Source organism: Carcharhinus amblyrhynchos, chromosome 35, assembly GCF_965287045.1.
Source record: "Carcharhinus amblyrhynchos chromosome 35, sCarAmb.v2.hapA, whole genome shotgun sequence".
NCBI lineage: Eukaryota > Metazoa > Chordata > Chondrichthyes > Carcharhiniformes > Carcharhinidae > Carcharhinus > Carcharhinus amblyrhynchos.
Window position 1 is genome coordinate 16146985 of NC_137358.1, and position 26539 is coordinate 16173523.

Genomic DNA, 26539 nt, shown 5'->3' on the forward strand with positions numbered 1-26539 from the left:
GTTTTTACCATTTGCAAAGTACCCTATTATTTTCTTTTTAAGTCCAACATGGATAGCCTCACATATGCCTACACTTAAATCAATTTGCCACATTTTTGAAATAATGGAGGATCCCAGGAATGGATTTTCAATTTATAAATGATGATCAGAAACCAGTAGACAGAGGTACTTTACACATGATTCATCTTGGGCTTCTAGAGAAATACATCAGAGAGGAAATGACACCTGAAGTGTTCAAGGCTGGCATGTGCAATACTACTGTGGACAACAGGAAAATTTTAATTTAAGTTAGTAATGCCGAAGGAAATCTAATGCTGTGAAGTTGCATTTGTAAAGGTATAAAGAATGTTTATAAAGATGTAAAAGAATTGTAAAAACTGTTAGAGGGGAAAAACAACGTGTGATCCCTTTAAAAAGCCGTTTGGGTTCAATGCTGGAATGTTTAAAATGCAGGTATACAGAGTACACAAATTGCAACATTTGTTTCAGACCCAAAAGCATCAGGGTTGCCTTGGTAACCAACTCTGCGGATTTTTACATTTGTGTTAGCCTATGGGTTTAAAGAAGACACTCAGCTAACATCTTGAGTTTAAAGAAAACACTCCACTACTAACAGCCTATCAGATTTGAATTTGGTAGTGCTGACAATATCAAACCAATTGTGGTGTAAGAAAACTGCAAGGCCATCAGAGGTATGAAAGGCAAAAGCAACAGCTATTTTGAGAGAGAACATCTTGGAGGAACATTTCCAGAAGGCAGAGCACCCAGTGAAACAGCCAACATTCCTCTCTCGAGCATCACTCCACTCTGCCAGTTTAAATATCTCAAGAGAATTATCCAGCTATCTAACCAAAGGATACTGAGTCAGAAATTACAGGCAGTGGACAACTACAGAAGAACTCCCTGAAGCTTCTGAATTCAATCAATTCTGATTGTATCATTTCTTTGAGAGTGACTAAGATTCTGTCATTAATGTTTTAATACTGAATGGCCCTTGTCTTTATTTTGAACAGCATTTCAGCCAAAATGTGCCTTAATTAATGTGTTATTTGTTTAGTTAAAGTTCCTGTTTGATTGGCCATGCTAAAATTGCCCCTTAGTGTCCTGAGATGCTGAGGTTAGAGGGATTAGTGGGTAAAATATGTAAGGATGTGGGGGTGGGATTGTGGTCAGTGCAGCCTTGATGGGCTGAAGGGCCTCTTTCTGCACAGTAGGGTTCTATGATTCTAAAATACTTTGTTAATTTTTCACTTAAAGCAAGTGTGAGGTCTTTATATTAATGAATCTCTAACCATTAATTAAGAACAGATAACACCTTCCCAAATAATTGTAGCAGATTACAACGCAAGGTAAAAGGGGATTAACCTCTATGTCATAACATTAAACACCAGGGTTCAACAAGATACAGCCTAGGATTTCAAGGGAGATGCAGAAGGAACTTACTGAAGCTCTAGAAATTATACTTTAGGGTTTTATTCAGTGTGAAGACTGAAAACCGGCCAGAGCAGTCTCATTTTCAGAAGGTAGAGAAACATGTGAAATTACAGACCAGTTAGTTTAACATCTGCAAAGGAAGACAGAATTTTAAGTCTTTAAATAAAGATGAAATTATCCTTAAATAAGGATGAAATTATCACAAATCTAGATGCCAGCATGGTTTTCGAAGGGAAAGTTGTACTTGACAAATCTTAGAATTCTTTAAAGAGATACAGATATGGCAGCTGGAGAAAGTAAAGGTAGTGTACGTGGAATTTCAGAAAGTCTACAAAAGATTATGGAATTCCAGAATTAATAGCAAATTTCTTCTCCATTTTTTAAATCCAAAGAGTAGAAATTAAGGTAGTGTTCTTTCACTGGGCTCAGCTCTACAACTGAGTTGGACATGTGCCTAGAGGGAATAGTTTGGAAAATTGCATACTACCAAGACAGGAGTTAAAGTTAAATGGCTGGAAAACAAAAGGAAGCTGCAACAGAATGATTGCTAAACTGGGGAAATGGACTAAACAGTGGAGGTTGTGTTGAATGATAGGAAAGGATACATTTTGAGCAGCAATTATACTCTGAATGGAAGCAGGCTTGGTAGGAGAGCAGAGTAATTTGGATTAGAAGTTCATTTGATATTAAAGGCAGTAACTCTGGTTGGTAAGGCTGTGAAAAGGAGGCTAACATCACAAAAGATGTACAATATAAAAGCAAATGGTAATTATGAGACTACTCTGTACAGTTTTGGGCTCCTCATCAAAGGAAGTATTTAAAGATTTGAAAAAAATAGGGTTTCATTATGAGAACAGTACAGTTATGAGCAATACGCAATAAGTGTTTAAACTTAATTCTATAATGGTAAACTTTTTAACAAAGAATGTGCTGCATACTATTTCAGCTAACTATCACTGTGAAAATATTGTGACATATCTTTCATCTATGCAGTTGCTGACCTGTTTTTGGCATTCATCCAGCACACAGCACACAAACTGCTCTGACTTCAATTCAGCAGTAAGAAGTGCAAGAACTAAAAGAAATGCAAATGCATTAGCCATATTAGTTAAACTGTAAAAGGCATGCTCAATGAATCACTACTATTCCCCTGTATCAATGCATGATTGTGAGGCTATATAAGAATTACTTCCTAGTATAAGAAGTACTTAAAATGTACTTCATCATAGTGTTCCATATTCGACACTTGCACAAGAAATCCACCTGCACTGACTGAAAACAAAATCCAAACTACATATAATTGCATATTGTACAATGCATTATTTTATATAGCAGTGTGCAGATAGTTCCCATTGGTAAATGGGTTCTGTAAGAAAACAAACATGGGCAGAATTTTCTGCTCTTGCTGGTGGTGAGCTTGGAGGCACAAAGGGCATAATTGGGCGGGATGGTGGCATACCTGAACCCCACTGCTATCCCGCCTCTGAGTTCTGAGTGGTTCAAACGTCCCACTGCAAATTGAGGCCTTTATGTTGCCAAATTTAGGACCAGTTAAGGGCCTCATCCCACTTCCACTGTGTTAACTTAGCTGCAGGCTCGCCTTTCTCAATTTATTTTATTCATTGAAGTGAAGTGGATTTCACTGGCTGGGCCAGAAATTAGTGTCCATCCTCTTGAACCAATGACTCGCAGTCCATTTGACAGGACAGCTAAGAGTTAGACACATTGTTGCGGGTCTGGAGTCGCATGTACGCCAGGTAAGCAAGGCAAATTTCCTTTCCTAAAGGACATAAGTGAACAGATGGATTTTTACAACAATCGACAATAGTTTCATAGTCACTATTAGACTTTTAATTTCAGATTTTTATTGAATTCAAATTTCACCAACTACCATAGTGGGATTTGAACCCAGATCCCCAGAGCATTTCCCTGGGTCTCTGGGTTACCAGCTTAGTGACAATACCACAATGCCAAAGATTCCTGGCCATGTAGTGCACACGACAGCTGCTAGCTTGTAACCAACTCGTCACCTCTGGCAGGAAGGGCCCCTCAATCAAAGGCACTCAGGCCCTGGATTGAAAGGAAAGACTGCACACTGGGAAGTCGTGGGGGTGAGGGGGTTTGAGGGGGAGTATCGAGAGCGCTTACTCCCCACAACTCCATGGGAAGCACCACAATGCAACTCCCAGGGAAAATCTGGACAAATACTCTGATTTGTAGTTGAGCCTAAATTAGGAAGTATTTTTACTTGTGCTTACATAACTATACATCTTTAAAGCATTTCTAAATAAGCAAATAAAAACAGAAAATGCTGGAAGTACTCAGCTGGTCAAGCAGCACCTATGGAGAGAGAAACAGTTATATTTCAGCGTTGATCTTTCACCAGAACTGGAAAGTTCTAGAGATTTAACAGGTTTTAAGCATCAAAGGAAAGGAGTAAGGGGAGAAAAGAGCAAAAAGAAAGATCTAACAGGATGGGAAACAGGAAAGGTTAAGATGAAAGATGGTACTATGCAAAAAGAGATGGCAATGGATGAAATTCTATCTGTAAAATCTCAGAACTGGCATACATATTACTCGCTGTGAAAAGCCAACGAAACAAAATTTCTAGCACTGCAACATGAATCATATGGCACAAAATACTGCAGCATGAATCAGAGTATAACAATCAGCATTACCTTCAATCACCAAGTCCAATGTGGTACTGTCTTCAACATTCCGTAGCAGATCTATAATTCAGACAAAACTAAGAATAGCTGATAAAAATTTAAATACAAAATGACCACAAAAAATCTGAATAAATTAGAACAGCAAATCACTTAAAAATATTAGACTGTGGAATCAGTTAAATTGTTATCCCATTCTAAAAAAATGTTCAAAATTATACTGAAAGAAATCTCAGTGTGGTTCAAGGATGTTCTTTTGAGGCTGGGAGTACGATGGCCATTGGTTAGCACTGCTGCCTCAGTGCCAAGGACCCGGGTTGGGTTACTGTCTGTGTGGAGTCTGCACATTCTCCCCATGTCTGTGTGGGTTTCCTCCAAGTGCTCTGGTTTCCTCCCACAGTCCGAAAGACGTGCTGGTTAGGTGCACTGGCCATCCTAAATTTCCCTAATTTAACCCAAGTGTAGAGACTAAAGGATTTTGACAGTAACTTCATTGGTGTTAATGTAAGCCTACTTGCGAGACTAATAAATATTACTGGACAGAAGAGAAGGGGTACTAATCTGTATCAAACCATGCTACATGCGAATGGGTGACACATGACTGAAGAGTTCTGTTCCCTGCTAGCAACAACTCAATGTGAAAATACGAGCATATAAAAATTACGAGTTGATATTATGATCCCGAAAACACTTGAGCCTTACCCAACAGAGTAACTATGAAGTGAATGCACACTCGAGCATCCACTGATAGCACTTCGAGTACAGCTTGCGGGAATCTTACCAAAATATTCCGGAAGCAGGCCAGTGTAAACTTTTTGCGAACAATCTGGAAAGTAAGCAACAGTTAGATCCTGTATTAAAAAACACTGAGAAAATTTGCTGGCCTTGTCACCATTGGGGTGCTCTCAAAATTTCTCATGGCAACCCAAATGTTTAATTAGGCTTTTGATCCTTCAACAATGCCAGCAACTATTTTATTCTCAACAGAGACAGCCTGACCTGCAACATAAATGCTGCATTGTTTTTATTTCAAATTTCAATCTTCCACAGTATTTTGCTCTTGAAATAAATTATAGCTTTGTTTACCAATGTTGTTCAGTGAGTCAGAAGATACTTTGTTTTGTAGAAACAGTGGCATTTATCACAGGCACAGATTTGCATTGATCAGATTCACAGAATTATTACAGCACAGGAGGTGGTCATTCAGCCCATGATGTCTGCACCAGGCTAGGAAAGTAAAATTCCGTTTTAACTCAATAGTACAGGGAGCTCTCTGGTGCTTCAGGATTAAATTTCACACCTATCCATCATTCCACAAAAAACACAAATGTGCTTTGTATTTGACATACATACTTTTTAACCAGTATTAGTTTTATGAACGCGAATACACAACAAAATGGTGGCCAAGATATAACAGCGGGAGTTAGATATCTGATAATTAACAGTGATTGGCAGGAGAATGAGGCTTGCTACACTGGACATGTTCTTAGGCATTGGTAGCCCTGGGGCATGCGTCTGAGTTTGACAGAACCTAGATGGTGATTGTGAAGTTTAGCTGCAGTGGTGGAGCTGCTAACATTATCTCAGGTCAGGTGTTATCATGGAGGAAGAACCCTGGATTTGGCAGAAGTACAGAAGTGGAGTATAGGGTTCTGGGTGGCTGATGCTGTTAACAGTGGGGGCAGGGCATGGGCCTTATTGTGCTTCAGGAGGCAATGCAGATCCAAGACAAAAACAGAAAATGTTGAAAATCTCAGTAAATCCGACAGCATCTGTGGAGGGAGGATAGAGCCAACCTCTCGAAAGCTGATCTGCAAGTCTGGTTTGAAAATCTCTAGGATTTGGTTGGATGTGACTTTAGCCAAACACACCCGGCAGAAACCTGACAGGGTCAGGATGATATCCTGATTTACACCATGGCACAGTGGTTAGCACTGCTGCCTCAGAGCAGCAGGGACATAAGAACTAGGAGCAGGAGTAGGCCATCTGGCCCCTCGAGCCTGCTCTGCCATTCAACAAGATCAAGGTTGATCTTTTCGTGGACTCAGCTCTACTTACCCGCCTGCTCACCATAACCTTTAATTCCTTTACTGTTCAAAAATGGGGTAGCCTCAACTGCTTCACTGGACAGGGAATTCCATAGATTCACAACCCTCAATTGATTCAATTCAAACCGGGTTCGATTCCAGCTTGGGTCACTGTCTATGCGGAGTTTGCACATTCATCCCATGTCTGCGTGGGTTTCCTCTGGTTGCTCCAGTTTCCTCCCGCAATCCAAAGACGTGGTTGGATGGATTCACCATGCTAAATTCTTCCTCAGTGTACTGAACAGGCACCAGAGTGTAGCAGCTAGTGGATTTTCACAGTAACTTAATTACAATGCAAGCCTACTTGTGATTAATATAGTTTTAAGTAAAATTGAGTGCCACGTAAAACTGACAGTTGAACTGAATGTCAGTTTAGTGCTCAGATTTGGTTAGATTGAGCCACTTGTTTTAGAAGTATATCTCTGGCCCTGATAACTTCAGAGAGGCAGAGAGGGTGAATAAGACTGAAATAGCTGAAGAACCCATCCAAAGTTGGGTACGCATTGAATTTTCTACCAACCATAACAGTAGGAATCCATTCAATCTCTATACAGCAGCTGGCCAGGTAGGTAGCCCTGCAGGGGGAATCAGGGAATGTTCCTTTAGATTTGAAAATTACACCTATCATTCCATACCAAACACATTTCTGCTGAAACTCTTCCTTGTCTAAAATTGCCTGATGATGTAATATTTATTTGTGTTGCATTTCCCCAAATCCTCCATCTCTCTGCATGAAACTGCATTCAGCTTCTTATCTATTCCCCCGACAGACACATATAACACATCCATTGCCCACACACGTACCACATACCCACACAGTCACACCGCGCGCGCACACACACACACACACACATACACACACAGTGCAGAGAAATGGGGGAGCATTATCAAGTGTTAGATATCTACAAAAAGGGCACTGAAAATCAATTAAGGGGAGAAGGGAAGGAGAGGATGCAGAATATAATGTTGCAGTTGCAGCTAGGGCGAAGAGAAAGATGAGCTTAATATATTGTAGATCCATTCAAAAGTCTGATGGCAGCAGAGAAGAAGCTGTTCTTGAGTCGGCTGGTAAGTGATCTCAGACTTTTGTATCTTTTCGCAACGAAAGAAGGTGGAAGAGAGAATGTTTGGGATGCGTGGGATCCTTGATTACGTTGGCTGCCTTATCAAGGCAGTAGGAAGTGTAAAAGGAGTCGATGGATGGAAGGTTGGTTTGTGTGATGGACTGAGCTATGTTTACAACTCTTTGTAGTTTCTTGTGGTCTTGGTCAGAGCAGGAGCCATACCAAGCTGTGATACAACCAGAAAGAATTCTTTCTATAGTGTATCTGTAAAAATTGGTCAGAATTACAGAACAAAGAGATCTAGAGGTACACGTTCACAGCTCCTTGAAAGTGGAGTCACAGGTGGACAGAGTGGTGAAGGCGGCATTTGGCGTGCTTGGTTTCATCTGTCAGAATATTGAATACAGAAGTTGGGACGCCTTGTTGAAGTTGTACAAGTCATTGGTAAGGCCACACTTGGAATACTGTGGGCAATTCTGGTCACCTGTTTTAGAAAAGATATTATTAAACTAGAAAGAGTACTGAAAAGATTTACCAGGATGCTGCCGGGACTTGATGGATTGAGTTATAAGGAGAGGCTGGATAGACTGGGACTTTTTTCTCTGGAGCGTAGGAGGCTGAGGGGTGACCTTATAGAGGTCTATAAAATAATGAGGGGCATAGACAAGATAAATAGTCAATATCTTTTCCCAAAGGTAGGGGAGTCTAAAACTAGAGGGTATAGGTTTAAGGTGAGAGGGGAGAGATACAAGTGTCCACAGGGGCAATTTTTTCACACAAAGTGTGGTGAGTGTCTGGAACAAGCTGCCAGAGGTAGTAGTAGAGGCGGGTACAATTTTATCTTTTACAAAGCATTTAGATAGTTACATGGGTACTATGGGTATAGAGGGATATGGGCCAAATGTGGGCAATTGGGATTAGCTTAGGGGTTTTAAAAAAAAAAGGGCGGCATGGACAAGTTGGGCTAAAGGGCCTGTTTCCATGCTGTAAACCTCTATGACTCTATATAAGTGAGGTATCAGAAAACCAGAGAATTATACACCAGTTAGCCTAACGTCTGTTGTCAGGAAATTACTAGTTTATAATTATGGATAAAGTGACAAAATACCTTAAATATTTTCAGATTATCAGAAAGAATTAGCATGGATTATAAAGGCAGGTCACATCTGATGATCCTAATTGAATTTCTGAAGCGGTAATTATTTAAATGTCTATACACATGACACAATGGTTAGCAGTGCTGCCTCACAGCACCAAGGATCGGAGTTCAATTTCAGTCTTGGTGACTGTCTGTTGAGTTTGTGTGGGTTTCCTGTGGGTGCCCCGGTTTCCTCTCCCACGCCAAAGGATTGGTGGATTGGCCACTTGGTGGATTTGATGTCCAAAGGTGTGTAGATTGGATGGATTAGTGGGGTAAATGCGCAGGGATGGGTTCCTGGGTAAGATGCTCTCTCGGAGAGTCGGTGCAGACTCAATAGGCCAAATAGCCTCCTGTGCATTGTAGGGATTCTGTGATTCTATGTATGTTATTTAATGAGGTGTCCAGAAGGCTTTTGATAATGACACTCACAAAAGGCTGTTAGCCACATTCACAGAACTTGAAGGCAAGTTAGGAAAATGGCAAACTGGCAGGACAGAGAGAGTAGGAATAATGGGAGGATATTGTAATTGACAGAATGTAGCTAGTAGTTTCCTTGAGACGTGTGTTGGGGCCTCAACTGCATGCGCATTCTTCAACACTTTCACATACACATTTTGAGATGAGCTTTCACACCTTACACTGGCAAGCAGACTATGAAGGTTGTGACAACAGACTAAATGACACTATGAGCTGGATTTGCGCTGATTCAGGGAGACTCTGGGGACATCTAAAAATGGAGGATGGGACTTGGATTCAGTACAGTCCCCCTCCCATCCCCCATTTCTGGCAGGCAGGTTCCATTTTTGCCAGTTGGGGAAAGGGGAAGAGGTGTGAAGCACACATGAATTAGCCGGGCCATTTAATCTCAGTGCACAGGAAAAGCAGATCCAAATTTCATTCCAAGAGCAGCCTCAGCCTGCGGGCTGTTCCACATTACGGTGCAGACGTAAATGCCCATGAATGACAAGTGAGCTGGGTAGAACGGCTGAGCTGTCAAGTAAATCCGCTGCCCTTTATGTTTAAAAAAAAACACCAGCCTGTGTCGGAGTGAATGAAGTCTTCTGGCAGTTTCAATAGATGTTTGTTGGAGGAGCATGTTGGCACAGTGGTTACCCACTGCTGCCTCATAGCGCCAGGGACCCAGGTCCAATTCCCAGCCTCAGGTCACAGTTTGTGTGGAGTTTGCACACTCTCCCTGTGTCTGCATGGGATTCCTCTGGTTTCCTTCCAGAGTCCAAAGATGTGTGCGTTCGGTTGATTGGCCATTTTAAATTGACTCTAGTGTTAGAGGATTAATTGGGCAAACATGTGGGGTTACAGAAATAGGGTCTGGGTGGGATTGTGGTTGGTGCAGACTTAATGGGCCAAATGGCCTCCTTCTGCACTGTAGGGCTTCTATGATTCTATGACATACCTGCAAGTGCTAAAATTATTGTATTATTACTGCTTAACTACTTCAATAACCTGTCCTATGGATCGCTAAAAATTTGATTTGATCAGCTCCAAAAAGTTATTAAAGGATTAGCTGTCTTTACCATGGAGTTATGAACATAAATCTTTGTTTTTAATCAAATCTCAGGGGGATTTGAGTGTATTGAATTGGCTTCTATGAATGGGACTTTGTTATATCATGAAATCTACAACAGATACTCAGAATTTTGTTTTATTTAATCTCAGCACAGCTACTGAAGTCTGCTCATGGTGGATGTTGGATGAACTGACATGGAGGATTTAAGTGCAAAGGGTGGCGGTTGGAGGGGATCATGATTTGGTCTATAAGGGGCCATAGATGTGGGTGGAGACATGGGGCTACAAGGGCCATGGGAATGACAGGGAGCATAGATCAGCATGGTCTGAGGGGCATTTGGGGGTAAGTGCAAGGTTGTGATAGGTGAAGGCTAAAGGGCTCCAGCTACCTGCCTCCAAGATGGAAATCCAATCCTGCATGCCAACCCATGGCTCAGTGGGTAGCACTCTCCCTGGATTCAGGTAATGCTTCAAGTCCCACATCAGAGACTTGACCACAAAATCCAGACTGATACTGAGGGAGTGCTGCAATTTACATGAGATTACAGGTCGTAGTTATAAAACACATTTATTGTATTCAGAAGTTAAAAGGCATTTCTGAGGAGTGTTAACAGACAAAATCTGACACTGATCCACGTGAAAGAATATTAAAGCAAAACAGAGATAAAAGGAAGAGAGGGTTATGAAGAGAACTGCAGAGGTCATCAAAGATGAAGCCACGAAACCCAAAGATGCACAGGAGGTCAGGATTGGACAAGAACAGTGATCTCTCATGGTTGCAGGGCTGGAAGAGATTCCAGAAAACAGGGGAAGGGGACAAGGTCTTCGAGGATTTAAAAGCTTAAAATAGGGGAGTTGCTGGATTGAGAGCCATTGTAGATGAGCATACACAGAGATGATAGATAAACTAAACCTGGCAGAGTTGTAGATGAGGTCAAGGTATCAGAGGGTGCAAAGTCATTATCACATTGCTGTTTATGACTTTGTTGCAATATATGAAATCCTGCAGCCTGTTCACTCATAGCAGTGGCTATGTTTGGTTATGAAAGTGCTTTGGGATGTTGAGAGGCCATGCAAACTGCCACAGAACATTCCTTGTAAACATGCCATTATATTTGGCATTCTTTGATGTAGATAGAGAGAAGAGACTGGGCCAGAAAAGGTTGCATGAGAGGAAACTGAGGATGTTGAGGAATTACTCAAAGGAAGAAGCTCTTTCCTGGATGTATCAAAGCAACAACACATGATAAAATCCTGTTCCATCAAAGATTAATTTTGCAACTTCTGTTGAGAGTCAAATGTGACATGAGGCTGGCCTCTAGGAATGCTATAACAGTCTGAAGGTCACAATAGTATTCATGTTGGATTTACTCTCATATTGTCATCATAATGCCAGCTGATGGCACCATTTGCACAGTCTGACATGAAGTGATTCCACTCGATGTACAACTGGTTTGGTCTTCTAGCAATTGCCACTATACTTTCATCATAAGGCAATCCTCAATTTTAGCACTTCTTATAAAGATACGCAGATGACTTAACTGAGAAGAATACAGTAACACTGATGAGCTAGACTACAATGGAATGTGCTTTTAGAATGTTAAACCTAGATTCCAGGGGCTGGACAAGACTGTTTCTGCTCTTCAATATACAGTATGTGTCCTGTGAAGTATAACTTATTGTGATAAACCCCTTGACTTGCATGGGGAATCACTGATTAACATCCCTGAAGGACTCATTGAATATGAGACCACTGGGGATTGATAATTAACTCACCAGATGGGGCTCTTACACCAAGTCCTTTATAAAGTCCTGTTGGGTGGAATTTTCAAGCTGTGCTCACCCAAAACCAGAAAATACCCCCCCCTCACCCCTGTCAACAGCCCTTTGCACGTCTCTCCTGTTCAACACCCCTGCTCACCATGATTCCCGTGGCAGGCAGGATGGCAAAAATTCCCCCCGTTGTGTTTGCCACAGACTTGTGGTTTTTGCTCGACTTTATTGCACAAAGTAAAGCACTGTTTCTTTACAGTTGGCTCCTGAAGTTATTATACTTATGCATTCTCCATAACTCTTGTTTGGAGAATGGAATTCAGGTTCAGGATTTGGTGAAAGAACCATCAAGGGAGCGAAAGAGGAGAATCTGAAAGTGGACCTTTAAGGTCAAGATAATGTGGGGGAACCAGCGAATCTTCTTGAGTCTGGGTTGAGAAATGTTTAAAATTGCTCTTGATGGAACCTTATAATGCATAAACTGATGGCTGTGTTTCCCTATATTATCACGGTGACGATGTTTCAGAAGTTTTTTTACTAGCTGTAAAGTGCTTTAGAATGGTTGATCAGAGTTCATGAAAGGTGCTTTAGAAATGCAGGGGCCCAATTAGCTAGTTGACCGGATGGCTGGCATATCACTACTGTGGCATTTACTGTGCCTTTATGAAAGGTATTTTTAAGCTAAGGTGCTTTTTCTCTTGTTTGTAATTGGTAAAAGTTATTGCTAATTGTTTTGTTATATGCTAATTGAACATAAGAACATAAGAAATAGGAGCAGAAGTAGGCCATCTAGCCCTTCGAGCCTGCCCCGCCATTCAATAAGATCATGGCTGATCTGAAGTGGCTCAGTTCCACTTTCCCGCTTTCTCCCCATAACCCTCTTGCCTACCAAAAACCTATCTACCCGCGTCTTAAATATATTTAGCGAGGTAGCCTCCACCACTTCAACAGGCAGAGAATTCCAGAGATTCACCACCCTTTGAGTGAAGAAGTTCCTCCTCAACTCTGTTCTAAACTACCCCCCCTTTATCTTGAGGCTGTGCCCTCTAGTCCTGATTGTACTCATAAATAAACTTTGAGAAAAACTCCCTTGTGGGTCACTTCAATCATATCAGGAGTGAAACATCTTACACTCACTTGTGCCAAATTCAAAGCGTAAAACTTATGATCTAGGCTAACTTTACAAAACACCTTGGAGTTTCTGACCTGGATCATAACACCAGAGTAATGCTAACACATGGATAGGATTCCCATTCCAGCTAAGTAGACTTGGGAGCTGCCTGTCAGAACTGGAAGGCAATAGCAAATCAACCCTGACAAACCAGCTCAGGATGAAGCACCAGCACAAAATGAGTCAAAGAATTGTCTTCAGGGACAGCACTCATGCAATACGATTAGAAGACTTTCTGTTGTATTTATTACATTCATAGCTATACAAGAGAATAGAATAAATCAACAACCTTCTGATTTTTGGCACCATTAAAACATTTGTTAATTGTGCACAGACAATGGTTGACTGCTCTTTGTGCATTCAACCTCATAGGACTTAGAGAGAATTTCATAGAATTTACAGCACAAGCTGGCCATTCAGAACAACTGGCGATAGTGTTTATGCTCAACAAAAGCCTCCTCCCACCCAACTTCAGCTCACCCTACCAAGTTTCTGTTAGCTGGTGTAGAGTGGGACCAGCTGCATGTTGCCGCTCCAATTCAGTGACTGGTGCCATGTGGCAGCAATGCAGCCTCACCAATACAGGCTTCCTCATTTGCTCTTCCAACAAGCAAAGACAGATGGGAATCTCATTGTGCCTCATCTGTAAAGAGTTTAAATGTCATTCCCTTGGCAAATGGGACAACAGCAGATGGTGGAATCAGCAACAATAAAGTAATAAATAGAGAGAGCAACTGAAAAAACTTGTCCATTTAAATTTATTTCCATCTTTAGAGTAACCCTAGGCACTCCAGATACCAGCTTTATAATGATGCAATGGATGCTTAGTCAACAAGGAACAGAAATGACAGGAAATTATGTGCATGACATTAAGTTGCCCATATTCACAGTGGCATAATGGTTAGCACTGCTGCCTCACAGCACCAGGGACCTGATTCAATTCTGACATTGTATGACTGAGGACTTTGCATGTTTTTCCTGCGTCTGCGTGGGTTTCCTCCAGATGATCCAGTTTCCTCCCATAGTACAAAGATGTGCGAGTTAGGTGGGATTAAACATGGTAAATGCACAGGGTTACAGGGAGAAGCGTAAGAAGTTGGTGCAGAATTGAGGGGCTGATTGACCTCTTTCTGCACTGAAGGGATACTACAGTTCTATACTGCCTCATTCACAATGCACCCATCCAAAAATAGGAAGACATTTCTGCCAGAATTGGCATCATACATTCAGACTGCATTTGAACTAGACATGAATGTACTTGATCTATCCAACCACAACAGCTGTGCCTGATTCTGTTTTTCTACCTACCCAACATCCACACAATGGACCTTTCTCACTAACAACCCCGATTATTTCCCCCCTTCTTTAAGCCAAAAGCACTAATTCTAGGGTAGAATGAGAATCAGTAAAGATTAGAAGTCACTTATGGGAGTGGTTGATTGATGAGGTTACAAATAAGGGATCTCTTATTTAAAACAAATGAGCAGAAATTGGAGGATCACTAATGTTTGGAAATCTCTTTTCCAGAGAGTGGTGGACTCAGTTAATTAATATTTTTAAGGCAAAGGTAAAATAGATTCTTGACTAACAAGGGAGTCAAGGGTTATCAGGGCTATATGGAATGTGAAGTTGAAGCCGTGATCTAACTGAATGGTGAAGCAGGTTCAAAGTGCTGAATGATCTACAACTGCTTCTAATTCATAAAGTTACAATGCTCTGATTAAGGTAATGTACTCTTTCTTACCGATATCTGGCTTCCTTCCACCATCTCTATTACACAAGCAACACACAGCAGCTGCTCTCTATCCTGCAAGTCCTCACTGAACCGCAGCGTCCAATGCCCATCGTGGCGAGAATGAATTCGCTCATACACCACATTCCAGTTGTCAGATATGGATTCCTCCATTTGGCACAATGGTTTCCTTCATAAATCCAATAATGATTTAATCAAAAAAGGTGACTTGAAAGGCTCTTAAACTCGCAATGTTAACTGAAAAAATTTTTAAATTTTTGTAGGACTGTTTTACAATCCTAATAGCCCTGTCCGAAAACTCCTGATCACGTGGGTCTCTCACTGCTGATTAAAGGGCTCTCAGTTCCAATAAACTGCGCCCACAAATCCAAATTTAACTCTTCTGGTATTATCTCCAATACACTCCTAATAATCCAGCCTCATGTTCCTAATCTCCAGGACCCAAATTCAGTAAACTGAATCTCACATCTCTGACCTACTCTCCTTCCGTTCCCAAAGATCCTGTTTTCACATCCCTGATCCAGTGCTCCCATATTTCCAATAATCCTGTTCTCACATCCCTGCTTGTACCCAGACATGTTTTTGCTTGCCAGAGTAGGATCTTGCATGCCCTGCTTTGTGTAGACAAAAGGCTCATGACACTTTATCTGAAGTTCAGCCATAACTAATATGCCAGTGCCGTCAGCTTTTGAAGCCCAACCTTTACTCTGATGAGGAGAAAGAAAAGTTCTATTCTGACCTTGAAGTCCTCACTACCATCCCAAAAAAAACCCTCCTGGAAGACATTAATGCCAGGCACAGTCATGATTCCTGTTTTTACAGAGGAACCATTAGGAAAAAAATCATGGGAAAAGCTATTGCAAATGGTATCTTTCCACTGAAAGTGTTCAGCATTGCCTCATTATGACAAACACCTTCTTCTGCCAGAAGGTCAAACACAAAACCAGAGAGACGTCCTAGATCAGAGTATTGACACTTCCTAGATGGTGTTACTGCTGGGTCAAAGATCAAAGTGATGGTTGTGCCACTCAAACCATGATGTGGAAATGCCAGCATTGGACTGGGGTAAACACAAAGTCTCACAACACCAGGTTAAAGTCCAACAGGTTTATTTGGTAGCAAAAGCCACTAGCTTTCAGAGTGCTGCTCCTTCATCAGGTGACTCAAACAATGCCAGGGATGGCAATGAGGTCAGCTGAACAAATCATCATGGGGTGGGGTGGGGTGTTCATTGATGCCTGCTAAACAGATCAACTTGTTCAACTGGTGATGATCAATTTAGTATTAAGACATCACAAGGCCCAAAAAACCAAGAGGAAGCAGCCCAATGAAATCCAGCTCATGACCGATTTGATTTATTGTCGCATGTATAAGTATACAGTGAAAAGTATTGTTTCTTGAGCACTGCATAGACAAGGCATACCGTTCATAGAAAAGGAGAGAGTGCAGAACATGGTGTTACAATCATAGCTAGGGTAGAGAGAAATATCAACTTAGTGCAAGGTTGGTCCATTCAAAAGTCTGACAGCAGCAGGGAAGAAGCTATTCTTCAGTCAGCTGGTATGTGACCTCAGACTTTTATATCTTTTTCCTGATAAGAATGCTTATAAATCCAACTAAATTCTACAACAGTGGGTTCAAAGAAAGTCAGCTATACCAAAGTCCTGTGACAGACCATTGGGGTCAAGCATCGTCTCCTTGAGGACTGGTTTAACAAGAAAGATGCTTAAATAAAGGAACTCCTGGAACAAAAACAAATAGCCTTCATGACCTGGTAGAACAACTCAAGGTTGCAAATCAAGAAGGCAGTATTCAAACTGTTCAAGGCTAATTTCCAAAGACACTTCATAGAATCAAAGAGCAAAAAGAGGGCCATGCACCTGCACTGGCTCTCTCATGAACCCACTAAATGCCATTCTCCCATAATCCTGCACATTCTTCCTTTTCAGACAGCAGTCTAATTCCAATTGAATTTACTTTAATCCCAACTAAATCAGAAAGATAATGAGCAAATGGTGGGAAGGGGGCACTTCAGAGATCCAATAATACGCTGACCATTATGACCAGAAGCTTTTTTGAAGCCACCATCTAAATACCAAAGTCAAAGGGATGAGATATCCTTCCTTCAATGATATTGTTTCTCTGCTTAAGGTCGATAATGCCATCCATCAATGTTAGAAAGACCATTTAGCACAACTCAACCATGAATCCGAAGTGCCAGCTTACACCCTCAAGGCTATCCCCCAGTACTCTGTAGTAGAATCCATAGGTGAACAATCAAACTGATGAAAAACAACAAAACTGTAGTTCCAATGGTATTCCAGCTGAACTCTTCAAAGCTGCTAGCCCTTTGTTCACGTGAAGATTCTGTGCACTCCCCTGCAGATTTGGGAGGAAATAGAATTCCCACCAACTTCAGAAATGCAGCAATTGCAACTAGTTGCAAGAAGGCTGACAAACCATTCTGAGGAAACTATCACAGTATTTCCCTCCTGCCCATAACAGGGAAAATCCTGTCACATATTCTTCTGAATTGTTTACTTCCAGTGGCTGATGGAATTCTCCCAGAGACAGAGGGTGACTTTAGGTCTTCCACAGGAATCTCCAAAGTGATCTTTGCTGTCAGACAAATTTGATAAAAATATTGAAAGCAACACCATTCAAACTGGCCAAAGCATTTGACCCAATAAAACATGAGGTTTTGTGAATTGTGCAATAACAATTTGCAAGCCGAAGAAACTTCATCACAATCCTGTATGTTTCAGGACGATATGACTGAAACTGTCTCGAGAGGTCTGAAACGTGCCTTCAAAATCTGGACTGGGTCAAGACAAGCTGAGAGACACCAACCATTCTATCTATACATACTACCAATGGTTACAATGATACCTTCTTCAGGAAAAAGATATAAAAGTCTCAAAACTGAGGTTACAAAAGTGAGGTCACGAACCAACAAGATCAAGTGTAGTATCGACGTGCTGCGCTTGGTTGAAGTCATTAGGTTACATTTTAGCTTCATTTGAAGCAATTTTTAAAAGCGGCATCTCGGCCTTTTGACTAAGATGCAAATAAGATCAAGCCTTGGAGGAGGAGCTATGCCTACTCCTCATTTCCATGTGACTTGTCTTCACATCAGATGGCAAGACAAAGTACCAGACACTGACGTTCTCTCCAGTGGGCAGGTCATTTCATCCATATGTCAGACAAGTGCATACCCAAGCAGCTCCTTTTTGGGGAACTCTGCTGGAAGGCGTTCACATGGAGGGCAGAAGAAACGTTTCAAAGACACATCCAAGGCCTCCCTGAAGTCGCTTGACATAGACACGACCACCTGGGAAATGCTGGCACAAAACTGCCCTACCTGGCGCAGCCTCATCCACAAAGGCCGTCAAGCTTACGAAGTAAGGTGTATTGCGGAAGCCCAACTTAAGTACGAACTGCGCAAGTCCAGAGCCACCAGCGCAACAACTACAGTGTCTACACAAGTCTGTCATGTGCCAGGACATTCCGTGCCCAAATTGGTCTGATCAGTCATCTTTGGACACACCATATCCAGCCTCAAAATGACTAATGGTGTCGAGGCCCTCATTGATGATGATAGATAAACAACTATGCCTACTCCAATCAGCTTGGATCATGTAGATCAAGCCCAAGACAGGTGGTGAGAGCCCCATCTTGTCAGCTTGGATCGGGAATGTCTCAACTTGTTGAGAGTCTGAATTGGACTTGATTTGATTGAATTGGAAGTAAAAACAAAAAAAGCTTCTTCCCTGCTGCTGTCAGATTTTTGAAAGGACCTACTTTGCATTAAAGTTGATCTTTCTCTACACCCTAGCTATGACTGTAACACTACATTCTGCACTCCTGTTTCCTTCTCTATTAACGGTATGCTTTGTCTGTATAGCGTGCAAGAAACAATACTTTTCACTATATGTTAACACATGACAACAATCAAATCAAAAATATCTACAATATACCTGACACTGGCTATTCATCTCAAACATTAACTGCCCTCTGGTATCAGTATTTAAATACCATCTAGACTAAAAACTTTAATCTGCCACATCTGTGCCAAAACCAAACTGACCACCTACATGACCTAGTTTGCAGATGACTGCAGCATTGTTTCCTGCTCTGCACCAGATCTGAAAGCCACTCACGCTTGCATAAAAAACAGCCTGCCTTGAATGCTCCAATAACAAATTTCATTTATCAATCCACAACTGGTCAAATATTGAAGGAAAGACTCTGGAATACGTTAAGCAGTTCCCAAGCCTTGGCAGTCACCCCTCACTGAAGGCCCACACTAACGAGGACATACATCCAACACCAGATCAGCTGTGCCAACTCAGCTTTCTACGAACGTCAGCAAGTGTTTGCTAACAAAGACCATTGCAAATCAACAGGAGTCCTAGTGTACACAGCAGGTGTCAGCAACAGTGGGACTTGGACTGTGTATCAGATACAAGAGACACTAAAAACATTCCATTAGCAATGTCTCCACTGCAGCCTACAGATTCAATGAGAGGGACTTCAAACAAACACCTCAACCCCACAATTATTCAGGAAAAACACCTTAAAAAAAAAATCAACTTCAATGAACTGGACACTGGGCACATGATCAAAAACAGTCTTCCGGGCCAAGCCCTGCTTTCTCGGCTCGCAAACGACCAGTGTTCCAGCAAGGACAAAAAAAAGGTACGCTTAAGCCTCCTCAAAGCAGTGGAACTTACCCAAATGATTTGGAGTTTGCTACCAATCATTCAGAATGGTAACAACTTGCTAATGAAGCTGCAACACATTTCAGCAAGAAGTTAATGAGGAATGACTTACTGGGAATGGGAGAGTGTAAAAATGGACAACCCCCTCCACCATCACCTCCCAACCCGAACCCCAACACCCCACCTCCTAACCTTGCCCCGCCACCCGTTCCATCCCCACCTTTCAACCCCCCCAAAACTCCCCCCACCCTCCTGACCTCCCAATCCTTCACCCCCCGACCTCCCAACCCTTCCCCCACCCTCCACCCCCCACCCACTCCGCCCCCCCCAACCCTGCACTCCCCGCCTGCACTCCCCTCCTGCCCCCACCCCACCCCCCACTCCCCTCCACCACCCCCCCGCCTGCCACCCTCCACCACCGCCACCCCCCCAACCTTCCCACCCCCTCCGCCCCCGCAACCTTCCAACCCTCCGCCCCCCCGCCACCCCCCCAACCTTCCCACCCCCTCCGCCCCCGCAACCTTCCAACCCTCCGCCCCCCCGCCACCTCCCTCCACCTCTCCCCCCAGCCCCCACCCCCGCCAACCCTCCCCACCAACCCCCACCACCCTCCCCCCCGCCACCTCTCCCCACCAACCCCCACCACCCACCCCCCCGCCACCTCTCCCCACCAACCCCCACCACCCTCCCCCTCCCCCCCCTCCCCACCCCACCCCCCCCACCCCCTCCCCCCACCCCCCCCACCCCCCCTCCACCCCCTCACCCCACCCCCCCCTCCCCACCCCCCACCCCCCTCCCCCCTCACCCCACCCCCCCCTCTCCACCCCCCCCTCTCCACCCCCCTCCCCCACCCCCCCTCTCCACCCCCCTCCCCCCACCCCCCCTCCCCCCACCCCCCCTTACCCCACTCACCACCCCCCTCCCCCCCAACTCACCACCCCCCTCCCCCCACCCCCCTCACCACCCCCTCCCCCACCCCCCCTCCCCACCCCCACCCCCCCTCCCCACCCCCACCCCCTCCCCACCCCCCACCCCCCCCTCACCACCCCCACCCCTCCCCTCACCACCCCCCTCCCTCCCCTCACCACCCCCTCCCCCCCCCCCCCACCCCCTCCCCCCACCCCCCCTCACCACCCCCACCCCTCCCCTCACCACCCCTCCCCCCCCTCACCACCCCCCCCACCCCCTCACACCACCCCCCCCTCACCACCCCCCCCCTCACCACCCCCCTCCACCCCCCCCCACCCCCTCCCCCCCTCCCCTCACCACCCCTCCCCCTCCCCTCACCCCCCCCCTCACCACCCCACCCCCCCCACCCCCCCCTCCCCTCACCACCCCTCCCCCCCTCACCCCCCCTCACCACCCCCACCCCCCCCTCCCCACCCCCCCCCTCCCCCCCCACCACCTCACCACCCCCACCCCCCCCTCCCCCCCCCCACCACCCCACCCCTCACCACCCCACCCCACCTCCCCCTCCCTCCCCACCCCCCTCCCTCACCACCGCCCCCACCCCCTCCCTCCCCACCACCTCCCCCTCCCTCCCCACCCCCCCCTCCCTCCCCACCCCCCCCACACCTCCCCACCCCCCCCTCCCTCCCCACCCCCCCACCACCTCCCCACCTCCCTCCCCACACCCCCCACCACCTCCCCCTCCCTCCCCACCTCCCCCCCCTCCCCCCCCACCACCCCCTCCCCCCACCTCCCCCTCCTCCCACCACCCCCTCCCCCCACCACCCCCTCCTCCCACCACCCCCTCCCCCCACCACCCCCTCCCCCCTCACCACCACCTCCCCCTCCCCTCCCCCCCCACCACCTCCCCCTCCCTCCCCCCCACCACCTCCCCCCTCCCCCCCCCACCACCTCCCCCTCCCTCCCCCCCCCCCACCCCTCCCCCACCCCCCCACCACCACCTCCCCCTCCCTCCCCCCCCCACCCCTCCCCCTCCCCCCCCCCCCCCACCACCACCTCCCCCTCCCTCCCCCCACCCCCCCCCCTCCCCCACCCCCCCCTCCCTCCCCCCCCACCACCTCCCCCACCCCCCCCCCCACCACCTCCCCCCCTCCCTCCCCCCCCACCACCTCCACCCCCCCCTCCTCCCCCCCACCACCTCCCCCCCCTCCCTCCCCCCCACCACCCCCACCCCCCCCTCCCTCCCCCCCACCACCTCCCCCCCTCCCTCCCCCCACCACCTCCCCCCCTCCCTCCCCCCCACCACCTCCCCACCCCCCCCCCTCCCTCCCCCCCACCACCTCCCCCCTCCCTCCCCCCACCACCTCCCCTCTCCCCCCCCCCCACCACCTCCCCCTCTCCCCCCCCCCCACCACCTCCCCCTCTCCCCCCCCCCCCACCACCTCCCCCTCCCTCCCCCCCCACCACCTCCCCCTCCCTCCCCCCCCCACCACCTCCCCCTCCCCACCACCTCCCCCTCCCTACCACCTCCCCCTCCCTCCCCCCCCCCACCACCTCCCCCTCCCTCCCCCCCCACCACCTCCCCCCTCCCTCCCCCCCCACCACCTCCCCCTCCCTCCCCCCCCCACCACCTCCCCCTCCCTCCCCCCCCCACCACCTCCCCCTCCCTCCCCCCCCACCACCTCCCCCTCCCTCCCCCCCCACCACCTCCCCTCCCTCCCCCCCCACCACCTCCCCCTCCCTCCCCCCCACCACCTCCCCCCTCCCTCCCCCCCCACCACCTCCCCCTCCCCCCCCCCCCACCACCTCCCCCTCCCCCCACCTCCCCCTCCCCCCCCTCCCTCCCCACCCCCCCTCCCTCCCCACCCCCCCCCTCCCTCCCTCCCTCCCCCTCCCTCCCTCCCTCCCTCCCCCCTCCCTCCCTCCCCCCACCCCCCTCCACCTCCCCCCCCCACCCCTCCACCTCCCCCCCCCACCCCCCTCCACCTCCCCCCTCCATCTCCCCCCCCACCCCCCTCCACCTCCCCCCCCCACCTCCCCCCCCCACCCCTCCACCTCCCCCCCCCCCCCCCCCACCCCTCCACAACCCTCCCCTCACTACAACCCACAACCCACAACCCACCCAGGCATGTTCTCCAAACTCTCGGAGTGTGAGGGATCCCAGCCACCTACACCGATTGTTGTGACAGGGTGTTGGCTACCCCCTGCAACGGACTCTCCCTCCTTCCCGCCGCCACGAGAAGCTCTCGAGCGCACCCAACCCGAACACGTGATGTCGAGCCAGCCACCCGACCAATCATAGCGCGCCTCTTCAAGCCGCTCCCGGCAGACCTTGCGGCCTTCGAGGTCGGCGCATGCGCAGCTCCGGAGCCGGCTTCCCGCTCGATGGGATTGTCCAATGAGATTGTTCCGCCGGCAGGCCGGCATTAGCACGTTGGCTGGCGCTCTGTGAGGTAGGTGGGGGGAGAGGGAATTTGGGGAAGGGGGGTGAGGGAATGTGGGGAGAGGGGGAATGTGGGGAGAGGGGGAATGTGGGGGGATGGGAAACGTGGGGGGTGTAGGAATGTTGAGGGAGGGAGGAATATGGAGGGAGGGAGGAATGTGGGGGGAATGGAGAATTTGGGGGGAATGTGCAGGGGAAGGGGGAACATGTGGGAAGAGGGGGAACATGTGGGGGGGAATATGGGGGGTGGGGGATGTTGGGGGAAAGAGAGGGAGGGTGATAGAGAAGTATACAGCATGGAAACAGGCCCTTCGGCCCAACTCATCCATGCCAACCAGGTTTCCTGAACTGAATTTGCCCCATTTGCCTGCATTTGGCCCATGTCCCTCTAACCATTTCCCATCTACATACAGTTGCATGCCTGCTGTCGCACAGTCAATTTTAACCCTTATATGATGGACAAAGAATTGTGAGTAGACGTCTTGTTAGCACAACCAATATTTATTTAAAACACACATTCAATAATCACCAATGATAAGTTATCTTACAGAAAATACGAAAGTTCACGTCCAATACGAAACCTTGACTTAACTTTGCGTGACTGGCAAGTACCCAAGCAGACATTGGCCTTTATCTGTGCGCTCTGTACTCCTCTGCATAGTCTGACTCTTTGGTCTCATCTGACTCTGGTCTCTCTTCTTTCTTGGGTGCAGTGGCTCCCCTTGTGCTGGTCGTTGCTGACAACAGTCACTGTTGTTGTAGCTCATTTGTGGGATCAGAGAGAGAAAGAGAGAGAGCCCATCCCCCAACCTCCCATTCCCCCAACCTCCCATTCCCCCAACCTCCCATTCCCCCAACCTCCCATTCCCCCAACCTCCCATTCCCCCAACCTCCCATCCCTTCCCTCACTCCCCCAACTTCCCAACCCTTCCCTCACCACCACCCCCCGACCTCACCCCCCCCCTTCCCCACCGATCTCCCTGACCTCCCAGCCCTTCCCCCCCGCTCCACCGCATCCAAACTCCCAACCCTCCCCCCCACCCTCCAGTCCTCCGGTCACTGTTATTGTAGCTCATTTGTGGGGTCAGAGAGAGAAAGAGAGAGAGCTTCTTCTGGAGTGCAGCACCTTTTATCTCTCCTTGGTGTCATGTCTTTTTGGGCAATCTCCTGATTCTTGTCAATCAATTGATCAGGGCTTGATCACCCTGATCGATAAGACTCCAATCAGATGCTGCCACACCGATCTCTGGGTGTGTACCCAAAGGCTATGCCTGTAGGTGCTGGAGGCACATAGGTCACTTACCTTCCCCCCCAAATATGGGGTTAAAACTCCGCTTTGTCTGGTAAACAACCCAGTTTGAACAGAAAGTCCCTTTTGTCTTGGAGATGGGGAGGGTGTGTGTAGGGGTAGGGGTAGGGGGAGGGGAACTGTAGGGGGAGGTGGGGATGTTGGGGGAGGGTATGTTGGGGGAGGGTTTTGAGGGATGTGGGGGAAGAGGGAGGGGTTGGTGGGGAGGGTGAAGTGGGGATGCAGGGGGAGGGGGTTGTGGGGGAGAGGAAGCAGTGTCACCCTCAGGCTCCCAGGAACATGTTCAGGAAGAAACCCTGGAATAAATGACTTAATCTTAATTTTTAATAGTCATTTTCCCAGGGGCTTTCATTGCACATTGAAACTTAGCAAAAGAATCAGTATAACCCAGAACTGTGAACATTGATCACAATTAAAGTCATGGAGGTTTACAGCTTGGAAACAGACCCTTCAGCCCAACCTGTTCACGCCACCCCTATTTTTTAAGCTAATCAGAGTTGCCCATGTTTGGCCCAGGTCCCTCTATATCCACCTTACCCAGGTAACTGTCTAAATGCTTTTTAAAAGGCAAAATTGCACCCACCTCTACTACTGCCTCTGGCAGCTTGTTCCAGATATTCACCACCTTCTGTGTGGAAAAAATTGCCCCCTGGACCCTTTTGTATCTCTCACCTTAAACCTGTCCCCTCTAGCTTTAGACTCCCCTGCCTCTGGAAAAAGATATTGACTAGAGAAATTGAGAAATTGTTTTATCATTTGTTAGTCACAAGTAGGCTTGCATTAATACAGCAATGAAATTACCGTAAAAATCTCCTAGTCGCCTCTCCAGCACCTGTTTGGGTACACTGAGGGAGAATTTGGCATGGCCAATGCACCTAACCAGCACGTCTTTTGGACTGTGGGAGGAAACCAGAGCACCCAACGGAAACCCACGAAGACATGGGGAGAGTGTGCAAACTCCACACAGTGAATCAAGTCAGGAATCAAACCCTGGTGCTGTGAGGCAATGGTGGCAACCACAGTGTGCCATTCCACCCCACCTTGTAGTCCAATTACACAGATTACCTCATCCCTGAGCTGCCTGCATTTAGAAATCACACCCCACCCCACCTTCCCAAGACACTTTTCTCAAATTCAGTCACAGGATATGGGCATCATTGATGAAGCCAATATTCACTGCATATCCCCATTTGCCCTTGAGAAGGTGGTGATGAGTCACCTCAAGATTGTAGAAAATAGGAGCAGGCGTCTCAAATCTGCTCTGCCATTCATTGCATCCCTACCATGCAGAAAGAGCCATCTGTCCCATCGAGTCTGCACTGACCCTCAGAAAGAGCATCACAGCTTCCCCTCCACCCTATCCCCGTTTAGCATAGCTAATTGCCTAATCTATACATCTCTGGACACTATGGGGTGCTTTAGCATAGCCAATTCACCTAACCTGCTCATCTTTGGAGCTTGGGAGGTACCCAGAGCATCCAGAGGAAACCCACGCAGACATGGGGAGAACATACAAACTCCACACAGACAGTCACCTAAGGCTGGAATTGAACGCAGATCCCTGGCGCTGTGAGGCATCAGTACCAACCATTGTCCACCATGCTGTTGAGCTAGATCATAGCTGATCTTCTACCTTGATCCCGTGTATTCAAATGACTAAGCTACTAAGCTTTTGTTTATTCTTGAATGTAACAGACAGTGCTTGCTAAGCCTTTTCAGAGGACATTTAAGAGTCGACCACGTTAATACGATCCTGGAGTCATCCAAAAAGATAGACCAGACAAAGAGACCAAGTTTTCCTTCCTGAAAGGATATAAATGAATCAGATGGGCTTTTATTACAAGAATCCATTAGTTTCACGATTTGATTTATTCCAGATTTACTTAATTAACAAAATTTAAATTCCCCAGCAGCTATGATGGGATTTGAAGTTAAAGGTTTTTTTATGTTTTATCTATTAGTGTCACAAGTAGGCTTGCATTCCTACTGCAATGAAGTCACTGTGAAAATCCTCTAGTCGCCACACTCCAGCGCCTGTTCGGGTACACAGGGAAAATTTAGCGCGGCCAATGCACCCTAACCAGCACGTCTTTTGGACTGTGGGAGGAAACTGGAGTACCCGGAGGAAACCCATGCAGACACAGTGAGAACATGCAGACTCCGCACAGACATGACCCAAGCCAGGAATCAAACACAGCTCGCTGGCGCTGTGAGGCAGCAGCACTAACCTCTGTGCCACCGTGCCGCCCCATGTCACGTGAGTCATGAAGTCATATGAGATCAGGATTACTTGTCCAGTAGCCTATGCACAATGCTAATATATCCCCTACACATTTCTATGCACAGTCATTTGATTTTTTTTTAAGCACTCTGACAAGACTGGTAGTGATTTATATTCAGGCTTCAAACATTGTGCTACATGTTAACAGGTCCAAGAAGAGTCACAGAGACCTCCATAGTAAAGCAGACGGGCTAATGAACCAACTTGGCAGACTGGGAGCTTGTTTTACAGGTTGTACAGTGCAGAAACATACAAAGCAA

The 26539-nt window shown here is 46.9% G+C and overlaps 1 protein-coding gene across 1 annotated transcript in view; it reads right to left on the reverse strand.

Moving 5' to 3' along the window:
- The window catches only part of mei1 (meiotic double-stranded break formation protein 1), a 117068-nt gene extending 94395 nt beyond the window's left edge, over positions 1 to 22673 (reverse strand). The window contains exons 1-5 of the mRNA XM_080217361.1: positions 22369 to 22673; positions 14608 to 14785; positions 4803 to 4926; positions 4113 to 4163; positions 2436 to 2509 (exon numbers count right to left, since the gene is read on the reverse strand). Coding sequence (XP_080073487.1) covers positions 2436 to 2509; positions 4113 to 4163; positions 4803 to 4926; positions 14608 to 14785; positions 22369 to 22673 — 732 coding nt within the window. The remainder of the gene's footprint in view (positions 1 to 2435; positions 2510 to 4112; positions 4164 to 4802; positions 4927 to 14607; positions 14786 to 22368) is intronic.
- Between the last annotated feature and the right edge of the window lie 3866 nt (positions 22674 to 26539).